At 41.2% G+C, this 20,365-nt stretch overlaps 1 protein-coding gene across 1 annotated transcript in view; it reads right to left on the reverse strand.

Annotated features, from left to right (window-relative positions):
• COL9A1 (collagen type IX alpha 1 chain) overlaps nucleotides 1–20,365 on the reverse strand; it is a 60,910-nt gene that overhangs the window by 8,264 nt on the left and 32,281 nt on the right. Inside the window, exons 24-32 of the mRNA XM_055087384.1 lie at nucleotides 15,073–15,126; nucleotides 14,392–14,463; nucleotides 13,850–13,885; nucleotides 13,127–13,171; nucleotides 11,561–11,593; nucleotides 8,337–8,483; nucleotides 8,065–8,119; nucleotides 6,432–6,620; nucleotides 359–436 (exon numbers count right to left, since the gene is read on the reverse strand). Coding sequence (XP_054943359.1) covers nucleotides 359–436; nucleotides 6,432–6,620; nucleotides 8,065–8,119; nucleotides 8,337–8,483; nucleotides 11,561–11,593; nucleotides 13,127–13,171; nucleotides 13,850–13,885; nucleotides 14,392–14,463; nucleotides 15,073–15,126 — 709 coding nt within the window. The remainder of the gene's footprint in view (nucleotides 1–358; nucleotides 437–6,431; nucleotides 6,621–8,064; nucleotides 8,120–8,336; nucleotides 8,484–11,560; nucleotides 11,594–13,126; nucleotides 13,172–13,849; nucleotides 13,886–14,391; nucleotides 14,464–15,072; nucleotides 15,127–20,365) is intronic.

The raw sequence follows: 20,365 nt of genomic DNA on the forward strand, positions 1-20,365 counted from the left end.
CCAGCCGCTCCGCGGCACGCGGGATCTTCCCGGACCGGGGCGCGAACCCGCGTCCCCTGCATCGGCAGGCGGACCCCCAACCACTGCGCCACCAGGGAAGCCCTGACACTATTTTTTAAAGTATTTATTCAAGAAAGGAATATTTCAAGCCCTGACATGTATTTTTCTCTCAAAGAATACAGACGTGATTTACAGACTATTTAACTCTTCATTAAAGTTGGTTCTGAAAGATCGACGCCAGCCATTATCGCACATCACATGATAAGCAAAGGTAAACAAAGAGCAATTCTTTAAAATGTGATCCAATTCAGACCACCCACTGGCTACCAAGTTCCCACCTCATCCTGGTCATTCTTACCTGGGAGACCTGAAGTCCCGGGCAAACCTTTGGGACCTCTTCCTGGGGGGCCACGATCACCTCTTTCCCCCATGTCACCTGCGTTTAATTAGAGAAATGTTATTTTTCTATATGTCTATAAAAATAAAGTTCCATATTTTTAAACTTAAAGCAAAGCCTACATTCAGAAACCAAAAAGTAGGAAGTTGCCACAATGTAGGTCGTAGTAAGTATGTAGCAAGGCAAAAATCAAGTTAATTATATTAAGAGATCTAAGGGGGAAAAAAATCAAATGATCATATCTGTAGATGCTGGAAAGATACTTGACAATTAAACATGCATCCCTGATAACAAGAGTCAATAAAGTAAGACTCAGGCTATTTCCTTAACATGATAAAGTATATCTGTCTCAGCCCTGAAGCCGGCCTAATGCTTAACAAGAAACACAAAGAGCAGCTTCATTATAGTCAGAACGTTACAAAGATGCCCACTTTATCACTATTATTTATTATTTGGTTTGAGCCATCCCTAGTTTCAGATGATATGACTGCTTATCTTAAACCCTAGAAAATCAACTCAAAATCTACTAAAAGCAATAAGAGAATTCAGTAAAGTAGCAAGGTACAAAATACATGGAAATCAATCATTTTCATATACACAAACAACAATCAGTGATAAGATGTAGTGAACAAAGATCCCACTTGTAATAGCAACTAAATTATCAAATAACTAGGAAAATAAGTTTAATCAGAAATATGCAGATCCAACATGGAAACAGATCCCATTTGTAATAGCAACTAACTAACTAAATAACTAGGAATAAGTTTAATCAGAAATATGCGAATCCAACATGAAAAAACAATTGAACAGAAGATCGAAAACCATCTAAATATCCATTAAAGGGTTAAATACACTGTGGTACTTCCACAGAGCAGAGTACTATGCACAGGTGAAGAAGAACCAGGAAGGTCTTTGAAATGATCCCCAAGACATTGTTAAGTGAAAAAAGCAAGGCCCAGATGACTTACTAAAGGACAGCATGATTTGTTGCTAAAAGGATGTAGGGAAAAAAAATATATTCATAGATCCTTTACAGCATCACTGGTAAGGGTATGTAGGAAACTAATAATAGCGATTCCCTGATGAGAAGGATAAAGGAAACCAGGCAGATGGGAGACAGGGGTGGGAGAGACACTCTTCACTAAATATCTTTTTAGACATTTTAATTTCTTGAACAATGTAAATTTAGTATCACCAAAAATAAATTAATGAAGTTTCAAAATTTAAAGCGTGTTGTCATCAGTGCCTCCATTTCACTTCTCATTATTTATAGGGAATGTACTTTGGATTGCAACCAACCCTGTGTGTTTGCGAGACAGTTGATTGAATTCAGGGATTCAGCAGCCACAGAACAAAGTTACATGAATTACCCTGGCCCTGCAGAGACCAAACTTAGAAACTTGGCCTCGTTAACAAGATGACCTAATACCTTAGTTAACTGGTCCTAAATGACGTATGCTGCTCCTAGTACAAGACCAGTTCTACTATCCCATTAGTATAGTAGCATGTTATTATTTTACTACATTGCTACAAGATGCAATAGCATTTTGCAACAAATTCTATACCTAATCACTTTTTCCAAATATTCGCCCCAACCTCAGTGAATATCAACAGGTTTGTTACAATTTAAAAACAACGGGAGAGGCCACAACAGAGGAAGGCCCGCATACCACCAAAAAAAAATAAAATAAAATAAAAAATAAAAAACAAAGTCACAAGTGCACAACAAAAATAGGAAGCATATCTGTACAACCATCTGTGCATTTGTCAAATAGTCAGAAATCTCTAATTGTGACATGAATGTTTAAAAGTTACCATATTTTAACTTTAGCTGTGAATGTCCTTGTGTGAACATTTTTATGGTGAATCAGCTACATTTTGAAAACAATTTAAATTTTACAAATACTGTGAAAGGAGGGATAGCTCAGCTTGAACTCATACATAAACTAGTTGTTTCTTACACTCATCGTCAATATGGCCTTACTGTATTAGGAAGATATGACAAGTAGCATTTTTAAAACTAACAGCTTAAGCTCTCTTGTTAACTTAGCAATTTAAATATGTCATCTCGTAATTTTTGAGGCTGGCAGTGAGAATGTGCCACATTTTCTGAAGACACGAGATGAAGATTATAAATTAAAATGCAACTTTCACAGCGATAGTGACAGCTCAGCATGCTCTCGCATGAAGCCGCACCAACTTCAAAATGTTGTTTGCAAGGAATGAGACCACGGTCCCTTTAAAAGGACTATTTTCTATATCAATATATGTTAACCAAACTTATAGGAAAAGATGGAAATAATGGGCGAAGTGATGTGAAATTTCCGGAGAGATATGAAAACTCTTAAGGAAAAAAATGGTAATTCTAGAACTGAAAAATACAAGATCTGAAAGTAAAAAGTCATTGGATGGGATTGCCAGCATATTTGGACACTGCAGAATAAAGGGAATACAGACAGCATGGTGACAATAATAAACAGCACTGTATGACATACAGAACAACATTTTCTCCAAATTAAAAAAAAAATGACCCCTGTCGTAGCTTTGAAACTGGTTTTTGGTGATCAGTCATGGGAAAACACATTTTAGACGAGCCCCGGGACAGAGCCACACCGCAACCTGCAGCGGCCGTCGTGTGTCGGCTCTGCTACCCCCAGGGTTAATCTACTTCTTCAAACACTGGTCACGTCTTCCTTCAAGACATAAGAAACCTGGCTCAGGGAACTAAAGTCCACCTTTGTGAGCCTATTGTCAGAAAAGACATATAAAAAGCTTGTAAAACAAGCTTTGGATAAGGTATGAAGGGAATAGGCAGTTTGAATTAAAAAAATAGCTCTTTACAAACAGAGTTGGGGAAACTAGAGAAATTCTCATTGCTCCAAAATTGCTATCGATCTCATCTGTTTGGAAGCTATAATTGATGCTCCACCTACAGGTGAGCAGATTAACACTGGAAAAGGTGAGTCTCTGATATGCCCGGTGTACTCTCCCAAGCCTTCGTTAACACAGGGACACGTCTGCTTGACCCCCACTAAAAGATCTAAAAATACACACAGCCTTCCTCAAAGGGACTTAAAATTCACAAACCATGAACATTTAAAAAGAGTATTTATGACATGAAAGACTGACTTAATCCTAAGTAAAGTGTGGACCCAGGGCCAGTCAGGTGCCTTTCGTGTTTCTGCTCAAGCATCACACGAAATGAACACACAGCTCTAATGCGTCTGTGTAAAAGTGTGCAAATCATGTCGGTGAAAACCAAAAAATACACAAACATGATGGAAGCTTTCAGTACCGTCTGAGGCTTTTTTCTACTAGCTCCTGTTAAAAATGATCCACTGTGTTTCTCAAAGTAACTTTTTAGGAAGAAAACAGTGATTTGATTAAGACATAGCCTGAACTGTTAAAAGCTTTAGTAAAACTTACTTGTTTTAAGAAAACTTATCTACATAGGAATTTCTCTGGAAAAAGACCCTCAAAGCAACTCTATGGCAAACCAAGACTTCCACCATCCCTTCTTTGTTAAGCAGGAAAATAAAAAAGCAACAGGTGACAATGAAACACGTCTCTTCTCTGACTGGTGGAACAGTTAAGTTTCAAATGGTGGAGTGTTTATTCTCAAGGAAAATTTGTTTTACTACCTTTTACTAATGTATGTGGTGGACAAGAAAGGTCAAGTCCAATTACCTAAAACCATACATCTCCAAACGTATGACAGCATCAACTGAAATAGAAAATCTGATTATTCCTTTCTGCCCACACCTCAAATCTTAAGAAGTAGAACTCAGAGGAGATGCTGCTTTAAAGGAACCCAATGCCAAGAAAGCTATGGAGGAGGGCGGGGCGAGAAAGTGCCTTAGAAAAAAGAGAAGAACTACCTCACTTCTAGATTATAGGCTATGTCATAAACACCGCAGAAAAAACAGGAGGAAGTCCCTTGTAACATCGAACTCTGCTTGATGAATGAACTTAGTGCCAGAGACATTTCCCAGGTTCCAAGTATAGAAATATATTTTTCTTCCCTTCAAAATAAGGTTCACTGCCGGAGTCAACCCAGCGCAACCCAGACACAATTCCACACTGCGATTCCCAGCTTCCCGGAAAGTGTCCAGATCATGTCACCTCTGTTTCCAGAGCTTCTCAGCCCTGATTGCTTGTTCAGATAACCTGGGGAATATTTTCAAAGCCTGGGGCCTAGACCCAGTCAATCAAAATCTCTGGGCACGGGACCCAGACACGAGCGGTTTTTAAAACTCCTCGGGTCAGTCCCGCGTGGAGCCCAGGCTGGAGAAGGCAGCCCTCGGCAGGCTCTCCTGGTGCAGCAAGTACACAGACATCTTCCTGTCTTAGGAAATAAGATGGGACGTCAGGAGTGGGCTCTTACTAACTCAAAGCTAAGATCGGCCCCAAATATGGAGACTTCCTTTTGGCCAGAGAAAACAGGGCTGTGATCCTCTTAGCCCTACACGGTGGTCCTTCCCTGGGAAGGAGGGACCTTGCCTGTAGGGTAAGGACCACCCTACACTTGTGCATTTCCACTGCGGGCCCCTGTCCAGAGTTGCTGACTCAGGGGGTCTCTGGTAATGCTGATGCTGCAGGGACCCCTCTTTCGGAACCGCTGTATTTTGTTCACTTTAGTGAACTCACCGAGGCAGAGGAGTCATCCGTGGGCTGGGGCGCAACAGGGCAAGCTCAGCCGGCAGTCCGCCCACAGCCCGGAGCTCCCTAGAACGGTTTACAGAGCGAGCGGGGCCCGACCACAGGGAGAGCACCTCCGCTATGGATTCCTGAACGCAAGCTCAAGGCAGGACCAAGATGAATGAATGGCTAAGGGGTTCTTTCAGAGAAGAGGTCCAGTTCTCTTTAAGGTGAACTCGGAGCTCCCTCCATATGATTTTGTCCAGCCTCCAAGAACAGGGAAATCGTGCCAGGTTTACAGGAGGCCTCAATTAGGGCTCTTGTTGTTTTTTTTTTTAACTCGCAGCTCTGCACATGCCAAAAAAAAAAAACCCCAGAAAACGTAATGAACAACACTTCCAGCTGAGCGTGATGTGAGCCAAACACATCAGCCATTAATCTACAGATCCCGAAAGGCATCTTGCTTGACCTCTGACCATTAGCACCATAATATTTATCCCTACCTGGAGCATCACTGCCAAAAAAACAGAAGTCCCTCTCTTGTTCTTGATGCCACGTTTTTCTGAAGTTCCCCCAGAGCGCTGCCAGTCACTCATCACGATGCAGAAACTCTGCACTTTTAGTCCCTTCTGTCGATTATCCCAGGCCCACCGGGCCCCATGCTGACACCCTCACCTCATCTAGCAAACACCATCAGAGGCAGCCAGCTCTTCTGCAAATCCTGCAGAATACCTAACACACTCACAATCCTGCCTTCCTACAAAATACTGGTTTCCAGGGCTTAACTTGCTTTAAATAAAAGGAGAAGGAACAAACTCCCTCACACCCTCTCACAGGTTAAATAAGGAATAAAGTTGTACCTCAGAGCCAAAAAAAAAAAAAAAAACAAAAACAAAAACAGCGAAACTGATATCCAGTGTCACTCTTTAAAGGAAGAGGGAGGCGGCTTTGACTCATGCTGTGATTTTTCTGATGTCCTGCTCACAAATTTTGTTACTTGAAGTAACAGATAACATTCAAGGGCCAGTTGCCATCTTAGAAGAGCTCTACGATGATATAAAGGACTCAAAAAAAAAAAAAAAAAAAAAAAAACCGAAACTTTAAAGATCCTTTACCAGATCCTGTAAAGTTTATCTTGAACTATGATTAAAGCAGTGTAACTGTAAAAGATCAGTACCAAAAGTCAAGGGACCTTAATTCCGGTATTGGGTCTACTGTCGTCACACACCAAGGTCAAGAAAATATCAAACGATAGTTTTCTAATCTTTACCATCACCACAGTAAAAGAGAACAACCCATCTTCTTGTCTCATAGATACCTGGCACTTTAGGACAAGTGAATTCATCTGAAAAAAGCCAGTGTGTGTTCCTAGTTCCACGTGGACAAAATGTCTTACCTTTCGCTCCCCTCAAACCAAGAGCCCCTGGGGGGCCCTTCATGCCTGGGAGGCCTCGAAGTCCCATCTGGCCTGGGAAACCGTTCTCTCCAGGGGGGCCTGGGGCACCAGGGGGGCCAGGCCGCCCGGGGAGGCCCGAGGCTCCGGAGTCTGGACGCTTGAGACTTGCAGCCATCTCAGCAAAATGCTCTAAAAGATAATAAACACAACAGTCCAGGGAAGTCAGAAATATGAAAGTGATTCGAATGAAAAAAGAACTATTTCAAGTGCCTTTTTTCTAAATGTGTCACCAGAGCTTCAAAACTGCTGGTGAGGCCTGAATAAAGCTGGGACATTTTCCACGGGCTTTCTGCCAGGAAGTTTCACTGGTGCTGCTTTGTTCAGCCCTTCCTGGATGGATCTGGCCCTGCTGCTCTGAGACAAGGGGATAAAAGACTTTAAACTTCAGGGCTGAACGGTGTCCAAAGAGATGAGTGTGTCACCTGAACCTGGCTGGTTACCTGAAAACCCAGGACGAAAAGAAAGTGAGCTTCTCAACACAGGAAGAAGTGGACATCCAGAAGCTTCTCAAATGCAAGGACATTGTCCAGAATTAGTACTGAGATACCATTTGAGACCTAGGCTCATGTTTTTAGCTTGAAGATATTAAGTAATATGAAATACCCTGAGGATTCATGACTTTCTATTAATTCTCCTTCTCAAAAGTTTTTTCATGCTTGGAAGAGACACCAGACATTAAAGAAAGCCTGCTTCTTAGGAATGGTCACTGCCTGTCTTAAAAATTCATAACTGTGTAGGCTCTTTCAGGAAGCATTAAATAGATTAAGAAACATCCACTAAAACCATGGAGAACAAGAACATTTTCCCATTAAATAGGGGAAATACTTCAGTGTAATTTTTTTTTAATTTAGGGTGTGAAGGAGAAAATGAATTGGAAACACATTTCTCAACAAGATTTTTAAATTGTTCAAATGCAGGTATCCTAAGTTGGCCTTATTTAAGTAAGAGTTAACATAAAGTCAGAATTTTCTCAACACTTAATGTTTAAAATGGAAATATCCTTTCAAGATAAGATGTCTGTGATATTGGTTTTCAAATATAGAGGGGACCATTTCATTCTGAAAAACTCTATGATTCTACCCGACAAATTCTACTATCTCCTGAACACACAAAAGACGAGTGTTTCTTCATGACAGAATTGGTTCCAACCAGAATCAAATAATAAATAGCAATCTCCATAGGCTTCTTATGGGCAGAAGTCTGCCAGTTACTTCTCATATAATCTATAGAGAGAGCCTAGGTCAGTGCCAGGTACACACCAAGTGGTAGGATATTAAGAGAGGAAAGAGCCTGAGAATTTGTGTTCCAAAGAGGGAAAAAAAAAGTGTCTGTATCGTGTGTGTGTGTGTGTGTGTGTGTGTGTGTGTGTTGTGTGCATATGCTTTCTTGTAAATTAACCCCATTGGCAAAAAGAAAAAAAATCCAGGCGAGCCCAGAAACTTAATATTTTTACTTGAGGCTATAAGCTATTGCACATGGTGACAAATTGTATAAAACAGACGTGAAATTACTATTATTCACAATGCCCCGCCTTTAAAGCACACAAAACGTCAAGTGGCAATGATTTATTTACCTTGTATGACTCTCATGCAAACCTGCTTAATGTGCTGATCGGTTGGTGCTCTGCCCTGGGACAGAAAAGACAAAAGCCAGTTTGTACACGGAACCACAAAGGGGACATTGTTCAATGGGAAACTGACAGGCTGGGCAAGGAGCCAGGTGGCTGGAACCAGAAGAGCTGGCCCCACGCCGCTGGGGAGCTGAGGTCTGGTCCTACCCCCCGCGCGCTCCCTGCCGTGGGATGCAGTCTCCAAAGGGAAACCCCAGGGGCGGCCCAGCACTCACGGGGGGGCCCTGGATCCCAGGCAGGCCGGTGGCGCCCCGTTCTCCCTGCACGCCTCGCGGGCCAGGTGGTCCTTGCGGCCCTTCCTCCCCAGGAAGCCCCCGGCTTCCTTCGGGTCCCCTCAAGCCAGGCTCCCCGGGGTTACCTGCCTGGAACACAAGGGCACACCGTAAGTCCAGGCTAGACACAAGGGATGCGTCTGCTTCATGTTGATACAAGCGCTGCCATGAAATTGTGGGTTTACTTACGCTGTCTCCCAAGACGTGTTTGCTCAGAGCTTACAAAGCCTCAAGGTAAACACACGTAATGCCCCACAGCAGCTCTCCAATCTCTTAGAATTCCAGCTCAAGTAAACGTTTTAAAGATCTTTCTTTGGGGTATAGTTATTATTTCAAAATGTTAATGGGAATAATACATTTTAAAACCACATTCTTCACACTTTAAGTCACTTCTAAGAGCACGTTAATTTTTAAGAAAACGTGTTAACCTTTTCTGGCCACAGAAAGGCCACTGAGTTCACAAGACATGGCACATTCTGTATCACCAATATAGAAAACATAAAATAAAGATATTTCCAAGAACGTAAGTTATTTAGCCTTTATAACATTCTTTGGAGAGTCTGAAGAAGCCAGATGTATCCAGGAATTATAAAATACTAACATAAAACTAAATCAATGCAATTAAAATGCCAGAACAAAAAGAGTAAGTCCATAGTTTATCTAAGTATTGAGGAAGTTAAAAATCTAAACATTAAAGATGCTAAAAATAAACCAATTATTTCCTTAGCACAAAAGCATATACCAATTAAATTTTTCTTCTGAAAGCAGACCACTAAAAGCATCTTTAGAGTCCTCATCTACAAAAACTGCTTTAAAGAGAGACTAAATTAATTCACTTTTTCTTAAACTACCTCTGGTGGAATTTGTGGCAAAGTAGTTTCAGTGGACTGTTGTTTTCAGAATAAAAACGAGAAGATAAAAGCACAGGAGACATGGAGGGAACACCACTGCTCAAGATCTGAATGTTCATAAAGCAGCTCAATCCTGCTTCTTTTTCATATGCAACATTGTCTAGGAAAAGCCAACGTGTTCAAAAGCTCAAATGTTTTAAACTGAAGAAATAAAGGCGATGAAGCAAGGCTTTCACCAGACACATCTAAAGAAAGCTCACGGAGTGTGCTTTATACAAAAAAAAATTGATATTCATCTTAGTCAACCTGTCGAAATTGCCTCTATGAAGAAATTATGGCTTAAAAGATTTCCAGAGTCAGGGTCAAGGGGGAAAGCTAAGGATGTGTTATGGAACGAAGGCTAGGGAACTGTCGGGTGACTGGTATGCAAGACCATAGCAACTTCTAAAAAAAAACCCCGGAGGAGAAGCCAAAATGAATTCAGAATGCGCTAAAGAGCTGGTGGAAAACGAAGGAGGCCAAATCAGAGTGTATTACCTTGCTGGCAACATCTGAAATTTTGCCAGAACAAGGAGCAGGGCATTTTTGATGAAGAGATCAAGGGCCAACATGGCCAGGACGTCACAAGGGCCCTGGGTCTTTGGGAAAGACTTCCTCACTTGAGGAGGCATACGCTGATGTAGAAACCAGGGTGCGGACCTCACCCACTTACCAGCTTTGTCTTGCTGAAATCACTGAGAGAAGGAAAAGCTTTTCTGTTAGTAACTCTTTCCCCTGATTCTGGGACCGTGCACATCAATTTCATCTGTATTACTTGGGTAACGTCAGGAAAGACAGGGGTAGGAAGGGAGGTGATGAATCAAGAGCTAATTCCTAGTATTATATCCAAATTTAAATGAAATTAACTCATTTTCACACCTGTATTGTTCATCCACTTTTTTCTTTTATAACTTGAATTCTCACCTTTGAACATTACTGATTAGTTCTAGACAGTTGAAGGAGGATTTCCATTACCAAATTCTATCAAGGTTTACTCTTTACATTGTTCTCAATCCTGAACCATTTCTGTCAAAGACTCTTAGGCATAAAGATGTTATTTGAAGCTTGAGACTGTCACATGGTGTTTAGAGGCAGTATGTAAACAGGTAAGATAAGATAATGTAATAATTTCCATCTCAGTGCTGTGTGAAGAGCCCAGGGCAGGGCACTGTAACCCAGGCTGGGTGGGTCCTCCCGGAGAAAGCTGAGCTGAGGATGGGGCTAAAAGCTTAGGTAGGAGGTACTATTCTAAGGAAAGAGAAAGAGTGTCCTGGACTAGGAGAAGAGTACAAGGCATCAAACAGCATATGCCAAGTAAAAAGAACCACCGACAGATGACGTTCCAGAGAGGTCGGAGATGAGGCTGGTGAGGCTCGGACCACTTCACCGAAGGCTTCGTATATATTTGCCAAGAGTCTGAATTATTCTATAAAATGCTATTCTTAAAGGGTTTTAAGCAGAGGAGGAATAGATAGTGGGCTTTATCTTTTCATCCAGATGACACTGGCTGTCACGAGGATAACACGTTGGACCAGGACAGAGAGAAGTCGGGGCAGGGGATTCCAGAAACAAGAGGACTTGGGGATTAATGGAAACTGGTGATGGATGCACTTGAGACTGAAGTCTGAGCTTCCTCCTCTCTGCTTGTATTATCTTAAATTTCTTATTTTATTAGATGTGCGTTCCTTTCAAATTAGCAAGCCATTCTAGATTTGCTATTAATCGATTCTATAATTCTGAATACATCTAATCTCTAAGGACATCAGTTTAGTTTCTGTAAAATGATAAATTGAGTGAGATGGTTATTTTCTCGCTCTAATAATTATCTGTATTTTCTTAGGTATCGTGCCTATATCTTACTTCCCCAACGAGAACACACAGAAGATTAAGAAAATTACTGAAATATTTGCAATGCTATGACTGACGATGAAATTCCCTTATGTTCTTGTCACTGCAAAGCACAGGTCGGTTCTTATAAAATAAACCATTTGTGGAAGAAATTACGACGTATATTCAGTGAGCCACTTTAGTATGAAAAAAAAGAAAAACTTCCTTTAGAGTGATTAGGTCAAAAGGCAGATCCATTTACACTGTTGTGAGGTTTTTTTCTTTGGACTAATCCGCTACTTAAAGAATAAATTTAGATGTTAATTTCCTTAAAGGTAAGTCCTTTTAGAATTGAATTTTCTAGAATGATTTCAGAAAGCAGAGCATTGCATTTTCTATAGCTTTAGTCATATTTTTATTTTTTATACCGTTACTGTTCATTATACTTACAGATCCCTTTGGGCCAGGTAATCCTATATCTCCCTAAATCAATAAAACAAAATTATATTAGAACAACGTTTACTAAAAACTCCAAAAAGGTTAACATGCTGCCAAACTCAATAGAAAACCATGACCAGAAGAACCATGACACCACAGGAAAAACTCAGATTCACAACTGGGATACTGGTCCCAGTTCTACTGCTTAACCTCTGTAAACTTTGTAACCTCCCAGCCTTTGGCTAACTTGTCTGTTAAACAGGGTTGAACCACAGCTCTCCAAGGCTGCATTCAGATTTAAAATGCTAGGTGTGGAGACCTGAAATGTGCACGTCAAAAGACATTAAGCTAGCATGCTGGTAAAAAACATAACAGACGTTTAAACCAGATGACTTCATTTCTGAAACTCTAACACTATTTTTAAACTCATCCCCAAAAGTCTATCAAACCAAATATGCATGCTCTTCTGCTTAAAAAAAAAACCTTGACTATCTCCCACCACTAGTTCTCGGTATGAATTCAGCTCATCTGAGCACGTCAGTGCGTGTCCGCTACAAAACAGGATGACTTAAAACATCCCCTTCAGGACCTCCCTGGAGGTCCAGTGGTTAAGACTCCACGCTTCCAATGCAGGGGGCACGGGTTCGATCCCTGGTAGGGGAGCTGAGATCCCACAAGCTGCGCAGTGCGGCCAAAAAGAAATAAACAAAAATTTAAAAATAAATCAATTAAAAAATAAGACATCCTCTTAGCTTATAAAATGAACAGTTTCAACGGAAAATAAAATTGAAGTCACCCTTTTTCTAATTTACTTAATAGTTAGGAAGCTTTGCCTCATTCAGATGTTAACTGAAATCCTAAAACTCTGAGTAAAACGCTATCAGCATTTTCTCCTGTACTAAAAGCCCTCTGAAACTATTTTCTGAGAATTCTGTCACACACACAACCCCCAAAGGACCAAGCGTAAGTTTCCACACGAGGTCCTGTTCGATTGAGTCATAACCAGAAGGACGAGCCAGCAGACCTAGCGGCGCTGTGGGGGTGATGGCTTGCTCTCCTCCTCCCCGCCTTCCTGGAGATTTAGCAGAAGACTCCCCTGGAGTTGGAATCACTTCTTTGGAGGGTCTTGGACTCCAAAAGGCCGTGGAGAATAGCCACGGTCGAACTTGGGAGTCTCACCTCTCTAACTACAATAATCTATGATACAAAGTATAATAAAGCTTTAATTTTGTTTCCGTGATGGGTACTATTCACAGACTTGTCTACAGCCATGTAAGAATCACCTTGAAAGTCTGGATGGAAAACCTCAAGAAAACATGCCCTCCAAAGGGAACGCTTTGTCCTGCCAACACTTAAGGCCACACCTATCAATGTTGGCGTGTTTCCCCTCCACTCTCCTTGATCTTGGGTGCGATTCTCGGGGGTTGTTTTTTAGCTTATGTAAGAAACATGTTACCTTTGAAGAAGTCAGCAAGGATAGCAAGGTCAGAGAGAAGAAAAAGTACGTATGTTTCTAATACAGTTCAAAAATCAGTGGGTCTCCATCAATAACCAGAAAAAAAAAAAAAAGTGTCTTACGAGTTCACCCCTCTCTCCCAGTTCTCCCTCTTCACCAGAGGCACCCTAAAAGTTAAAAGTCACATTTTAAAAATTCTTAGTTCCTTGGCTCAATTTTAACCAGTCAACATTGAGAAGCATTCAAAAGTCCCTGCAGCGCTCCCAAGATCCGGCAGAAATACGAAACGGTCTCAGTGGTTTCCCTATCCAGCTGTCAGGGGCTTGTCCAACCCAGAAAACAGCCCAGAGAAAAGCCAGAAGGTGAAGTTGAGTTTCTGCTAAAGTTAAGGATTAATGACGATATCCAGCAATTTTATAATTAGGTGATACTTAAAAAGGGCTCTTACGGTTGAGAAAACAAAAAAAAACCCACCAGGGCAAGGACTAACTCTAGTTCACATGCATTGTTTATTTGCTAAGGTCTTGGTAAAGAAAAAAACGAAACATTATGATGCGGCTACGGAAGGCCTCATCAGACTGGAGTAAACCAATCTGTTGCGTAAGAGAGACACGGCCATTCTTTTCAAAGGAAGGACAATGTGTATTCTTGAAGGCAGAGCCATCATTCCCTCCGGCTTATTAAAATGGTAGATGAGGCTACAGACCAAATTAAACCCTGCGTTTCACTCACTATGAAGTACATTGAGCCTCCACATTTTACCCACACCGCAGATCAGCCAGTGCCCCCTGCTGGTAAAGCACATTAATGCACATTAAGCGCTGCATTCCACACATGGCACCTACCTGTTCACCCTTTGGACCAGGTTCACCAACTACACCCTGTAATGAATAAAAGATACTTTTTCAGTGTTTTGAGGTTTTTAACTATATAATTTCAAACGAACCAACTCCCCGTATTGGGCTGGTGAATAGGAACAAGTATGAATAATCCCCATCGCCTCACCGCCTAGCAAGAGTCAGGTCAGACCTGGAGAAACTGACAATTGTCCAGAAAAATCACTGACAACCTGAAGTGTCCTCTGAGCACATCCATGTAAAAGGTAACCAGTAGGACTGGAAGTTTAGAACTAAATAGGATGTGTGATTACAGCTGAAATTTTTACTTTACTCAGCTTTTATTTTTCCCTTCTGATAAATTACTATATTAATAGATTTTTTTGTGTGTCTTAATCTCAACTCTCAGTAATTTAAGATATCTTTTTTGATAGCTCTCTATGGTAATTCCTAGAAAAATTCTCCACTGGGCCAAAAGCGACCTTGGTTTCTCAACATAGTAGAAATCACCCTTCCAAATAAGGAACTTTCTGGACAGCTAGGTATCTTACCCTGTCACCTTTCATTCCAGGAAGTCCAGGGGGGCCAGGCAAGCCAGGGAGGCCAGGGCTGCCGAGAGAACCCTGAAAGACAAACACAGAGTCCCCAGAACCACTGCTACCGCAACATTGAAAGCACATAAGCCAGACGCAACCTTGGGTGTGTGGACCCCTGTCTAGAATAAATGTGCTGTGTTGGTTTAACTCTGCTTCTCAAATTTGTCACTCTCCCAACTCCCAGGAGAAGAGAGCCAGTGCCCCCCCCCGACTCCATCCCACCTCTGAGGTCCCCAGTTCCAGGGCTAGCCCCCCTTCCCAACAGTGGGCTCTTTGAGCTGAGTCCCCGTCTCGCTGGCTGTGTACACAAGCACGGCTGGAGAAGTAAAAGGTGGCATTCACGCGCTTGCTCTCCAAGTCCAAGAACAACCAGGAGCCAAACGTAGCACTTTGTATCTCTCCCAGTTTTCAAATAAATGCTACAAACCACACTGATTAAAATACCCTTTAAGGGTCTCCTAGATTTAATTTGAAATTCTTCATTTACATTTTCACACATTCACATAGGAATAGAAATCAAGTAAGGATGATGCAATTACCCTTTGTATATTATTTTTCTCTCCTTGCTTCTTTTAAAAAATTTATTGTGTTTCGTATGAAGCAAACAAACTGCCACGGACTAGAACTCTTACTTACCAGTTTACCTGGTAGTCCTGGGGGTCCTACTGGTCCTCCTTCACCTCTACTGCCCTAGAAACACAGAAACATGATGGTCAACCAGACAGTTTGCCGAAATGCAAATGGTTTAATCGCTATTTCAATGAAGTAACACGCTACCTAGGTTTTTGTTTAAATATAAAGGTCACCAAAGTATTCTCCCCATCTTCAACTGAAGGCAGAGACCTTTATATTAAATGCCTGCAGCCTCGTCAGTGTTCATCCTGAGTTCTAACAGTGCTAACGCTGTTTGTGGTGAATACAGACTGTTCGATGGACATCATACCTGATACGTCTACAAGAAATGGCAATTAGGAATTTTCAGCATCTACTTCACCATCCAAATTAGATGATGGTGATTTGTGTACATGCTTTATCCTCTCATTTAGACTACATGTTCTTGAGGTATAGGTATAGTAAAATTTTGAATTCCACATAAATGTGTAAAACACAGAGTAAATTTCAGGTCTACAGTACAGCAGTATCTGGCAAATGATCTTGAACCTCGAAAGGGTGAAAAAGACACAGGACTTTTTTTTTGAAGAGATGTTCGCCTTCAAATTACTACTATGACTTCAAAAAGACATAAATAGTAGAAATTTATAAAGTTTCTGAAAAATTCTTTGTTCTACTCGTTCTAAACATGTCTTAAGAGATTAAATAGACTTTGGAAAGTACAATTTATAATGTAGATACACCAAAAGCAACACTCTCATTTCATTTTGTGAGCCAATATCAATTTTTTATTTGAAACCCTAAGCCCTTTGAGAAAAGGAAACACCATGAACTCTTCAATTTCTTTCTCTGAGAACTTCATACACTTTTATGCGGCCTGACAAAAGCTTGTTTCATTTCTAACGCAACTTCAACTAAGCTGAACACTGAGGTTGCTGGATAAATAATCACGTTTCCTGGATGGTGAACACAAAATAAAGGTAGTCTTTTGAGTTTGTTTTTCTTTAAAATGGCATGACAACTTCATATTAATGTTTAATATTTATAAGTGCTTCTGATAAGATTATCCTGATCTGACTCATATGTTATTCATTCATCTATAAAAAGAACCAAATGTCAAGATCTATAAACCTTCTGCATTTTCAGTTGTTCTAAAGGACTGAGAAATGTATGCCAAATTACAAATCTCTAGCTATAATTTCATGGCAGTTGTTTCATATGACTTACAGGTGATTTAAACAAAATACTTCTAAATGCTTTTCAAAAAAACTTTTATATAAATGTTCTGTCTAATGCATGAGTTTGAATAATACATTGGTACGTAACCCTTGTGAGCAGCTTGGAAGCCAGAAGCAGTGCCCCATGTGGACGGATGTTAGAAGGATATATTGATAAGTCAGGTGAAAACCAGTCCTTACGACAGACTCTTCCATGTGTCTCTACACATAAAGATTGGGTTTCACCCCATTAATACGACCCAGTACTTCAAAGTTCAAGATAGATTTTCTTCAGTACATCTGCTCTGCTGGCATTTTCAAATTATTTCTGAACTGCATCCTGATTGAGATCCTAAATGTCATTGAGATAAAATGACTTTAATTCACAGAACGATTAACAGTCATTGGTGGGAAACATAATTAATCGTGTCAGAAGGGGAAGGCAAAGTTCTCGATACAACCTCAAGTATTCATTTCTAAATAAATGAACCATTATGCCATCTTATCCAAAACAAAGATGATTAATATACTCTTTTCCTCTTCCACAAACCAAAAGGCTAAATGAAAATAAAGGACTGTATAACCTTTCATTTACTTTTGGAGAGATTAATTATCTTTTCAGTCAAAGACAAAGATTTTCTCTGCTGGAATCTTATTTTCTCTGTCTTTCATGAGCTCTTATTATTCAGCTCAGAAGTCTTTTCCAAGCCCCGGCAGCCCTTGGTAATACCTACAAACGGCTCAGAACCCAGTCTAGGCAGCCCGCTCTGCTGACCTATAAGCCATGACAGGGCAACACACGTAGGACCAGGGGAGGGATGTGTGAAATTACGGGCATTCACTTTTCTGTCCCTGCACAAATAGACAGCGTGTGGGTCCTCATTTTTATTTCAAGTCTAGCTTATAAATCCTTGGCTATTCTGAACTTAGGTATTTCTATAGAAATCATCCCACTGTGCAAAAAGGTAATGTTTATTTTCACAATGACCAAACAGCTACCAAAAAAAAAAAAGTTAGGGCAAGATTTTCTCATGGCCATTCTTATGATTTCTATGTGTTCTAAAAACATGCATATTCTTCCTCTAAGTTCTTTCATTTCACCTGTAACTAAGATGAACATGAGCAATTGAGATATAAATAGTAATCTCTAAAAAAACTCAGGTTAAACTAAATACATCCTGCAGGGAGCAATTCACCCTAACCTGGTAACAACAAGAGTGCTAAAAAAAATGATAAATCTCTTCTGCTTCAACAGCTATGGTGAAACCACATTCTCAGATGTGGGCCGGGGAGGCTGGTGGGGAAATGGCTCTTCCGTCCCATGGCTGATATTGACAAACCTCTTGACAAAAGTTATGGGTTTCGGGCTTCCCTGGTGGCGCAGTGGTTGAGAATCTGCCTGCAAACGCAGGGGACACGGGTTCGACCCCTGGTCTGGGAGGATCCCACATGCCGCGGAGCAACTGGGCCCGTGAGCCACAACTACTGAGCCTGTGCGTCCGGAGCCTGTGCTCCGCAACAAGAGAGGCCATGATAGTGAGGGGCCCGCGCACCGCGATGAAGAGTGGCCCCTGCTCGCCGCAACTAGAGAAAGCCCTCGCGCAGAAACGAAGACCCAACACAGCAAAAATAAATAAATTAATTAAAAACAGAAAAAAGTTATGGGTTTTAACAAGAGAATTGGAAGGAACCAGAACAAAAGGCAACATCCTACCACTGAAAATGTGAAGACCATAAGAAAATGCTCTATTTTTCTCTTGGGTGCTCTGTGCCACCATATTTATCTCCACCATGTTAAGACACATCTTCCAATTCATCCCTATCTAAGAAGCCAATCAAGGCTTAAAGAAAAGAAAAGATGCAGACCCTCTACCAATGATTCCGAACCCTGGCTGTGTGTCAGAATCCCCTGAGGAGGTTTTAGAAATATATTTCACTGGTGTCTCCACCACCCCACCTCCTCTTTCCCCTCCGCATTCCACCCCTCTCCCCCAGGTCCTGATTCTGTAGGTCTGGGGTAAGACCCAGGAAATTGCTGGGGCTTATGCTCTGTTCGTTTGTCTTCACCAGCTTTACCTAGATTCTTGTTAAACGCTCACTGCGAAAGTTCCATAAATACTAAAATTTGCTAAATGTGTTTTGTGCCGTTAGAACTGGCCAAGCTAACTTCAAATAAAAACATGCAGCGGAACTGTGACTTTGGAGGCATTAGAGGGTGGAGATGGGGACCTGGACACTAAGCCCCGAGGCCAGGTCTGAAGCGCGGCTCTGCCATGCACCAGCTGACTCCAGGCAGGCAACTCAACCCCTCTGTGCCTCGGTCTCCTCATCTGTAAAACGGGCTTTGGGGAGGGTTGAATAGATACATGAAGTACTCAGAACAACGCCCAGCTCACAGTAAGCACCACAGACGTGCTAGTTACTATGTTTATCCAAGGAATAAAGACATCAGTCAAAATGATGGTTTTTAATCAAATGTTCCATTAAATGTTCTTTTCGCTTCAAATCTTCCAAATTTCTTTAAAAGCATGAGTTATGCTTGGAAAAAACAAGTCTCTGGTCCTCATTTCTCGAGTTTCTGTCAGATCACTAAGAAGGCGCCTTTTTTATAAACAAATTCTAGGAGCTATTTTGTAAAACTCATTTTAATAAATACAAATACTTCAGTACGGAAGTCTCCCTTTCAAAATGGAACTGTTAGACTTCTAAAATACCACCGAAAAATGCATTTTATTATACTTGGGTTGTCATCATTATTTTACCAAAAAAATGGATTTTACTCCACTGTGCTCTAGATTGTGATGGTTGTTGCATTTGCCTGATAACCCAAAATGCTAAGTAGCTGAAGAACGAGCATTATCCTTAGTACCTTGCCAGTTTCAGAACTGGGAAATTATAAATCACTATACTCAGTCTGTAGTATACACTAAATGCCTCTTTCTGGCAAAAAGGATGTTCAACCCAGAAGATGAGTTATGATTGCTAAAGATGGCTGCCTTTACAAACCCATTTTCATATTAGCATTGGCAGATCCTATTAGTCTTACTACAGGGATAATTTTTAGGCTTGCCACAGAAATATTTTTTAAACTTTATTCAATTGTACAACATTGTGTATTTTGTATTTCTCTCCAGTGTAGGTTTAAATATCCCCTCACACAGAAGCCGATGACAATCTGTTTACACTATAACCATCACAGCTGCTTCACGAAGTGCTGACTGGGAGAATATTCCGGAGTCTGATGGGGTAGGAAGGCAGCTTAAGTCACGCAACGGCACATCAGGTGGGACCTCTGTGTTGAAGCTGTTGCTGATGGGGTCAGGGTAGAAGACTTCAAGAGAGAGGAGACAGGCTTCCACACTCCACGAGTGTAGAGTCTTCAGAAAACTGGGGGTAGATCGGTGTGGCACTCATCCCAGTTGAAATCACAAGAGCAGAGCAAACATAACACACTCAACAAAAGCCCTGGCAAGTTCTGGGAAGCCTGGAAGAGGAAGACGCACCAGGAGCGACTACACGGTAGGACCAAATCAGAGGCCCCAGCCACCTGCTGCCTCTAAACCAGGAGTCACCCAGACGCATGTGTAAACCCAGAGGAATGTGACAGAGACCGGAAGCACAAGCCAAGTGAAAGATACGTGCTCATACGTAATCCCTAGAGATGCCAAAACTCCAATATCTTTTGCCGTGGCATTGGCGAAAGTGGATGGAACGATGGTGAGCAAAGGGGAGAAGAGCACTTTAATTTCAAAGACCGACTTCAGTTAAGCTTGATTCTTTCACGGGACACGTTAGAAACAGGTTTCATGCCTTCTACCCAGCTTCTCAATTTAAGATTTGCAGGAAGAACGGATCAGACTTGTGGGGAACAGGTGACAATGCGGGAATTTACCCAGGAAATGAATTTAGTGATGTAAAATGAAAGAACACATGTATCTTTCAGGAAGTACATTTGGTGTAAAAACTCTGATCCAGAACTATAACATTTATAACCACACGATTCTCTTCTGAAAAATTTATAGTAGCTGAGAAGTCAATTATGAACAGAATCAGCAGAGCAAGATTTACTGTACCTCCCATCCAATGCATTTCAAGGAATA

Source organism: Physeter macrocephalus, chromosome 10 (genome assembly GCF_002837175.3).
Source record: "Physeter macrocephalus isolate SW-GA chromosome 10, ASM283717v5, whole genome shotgun sequence".
In the NCBI taxonomy this organism is placed as follows: Eukaryota; Metazoa; Chordata; class Mammalia; order Artiodactyla; family Physeteridae; genus Physeter; species Physeter macrocephalus.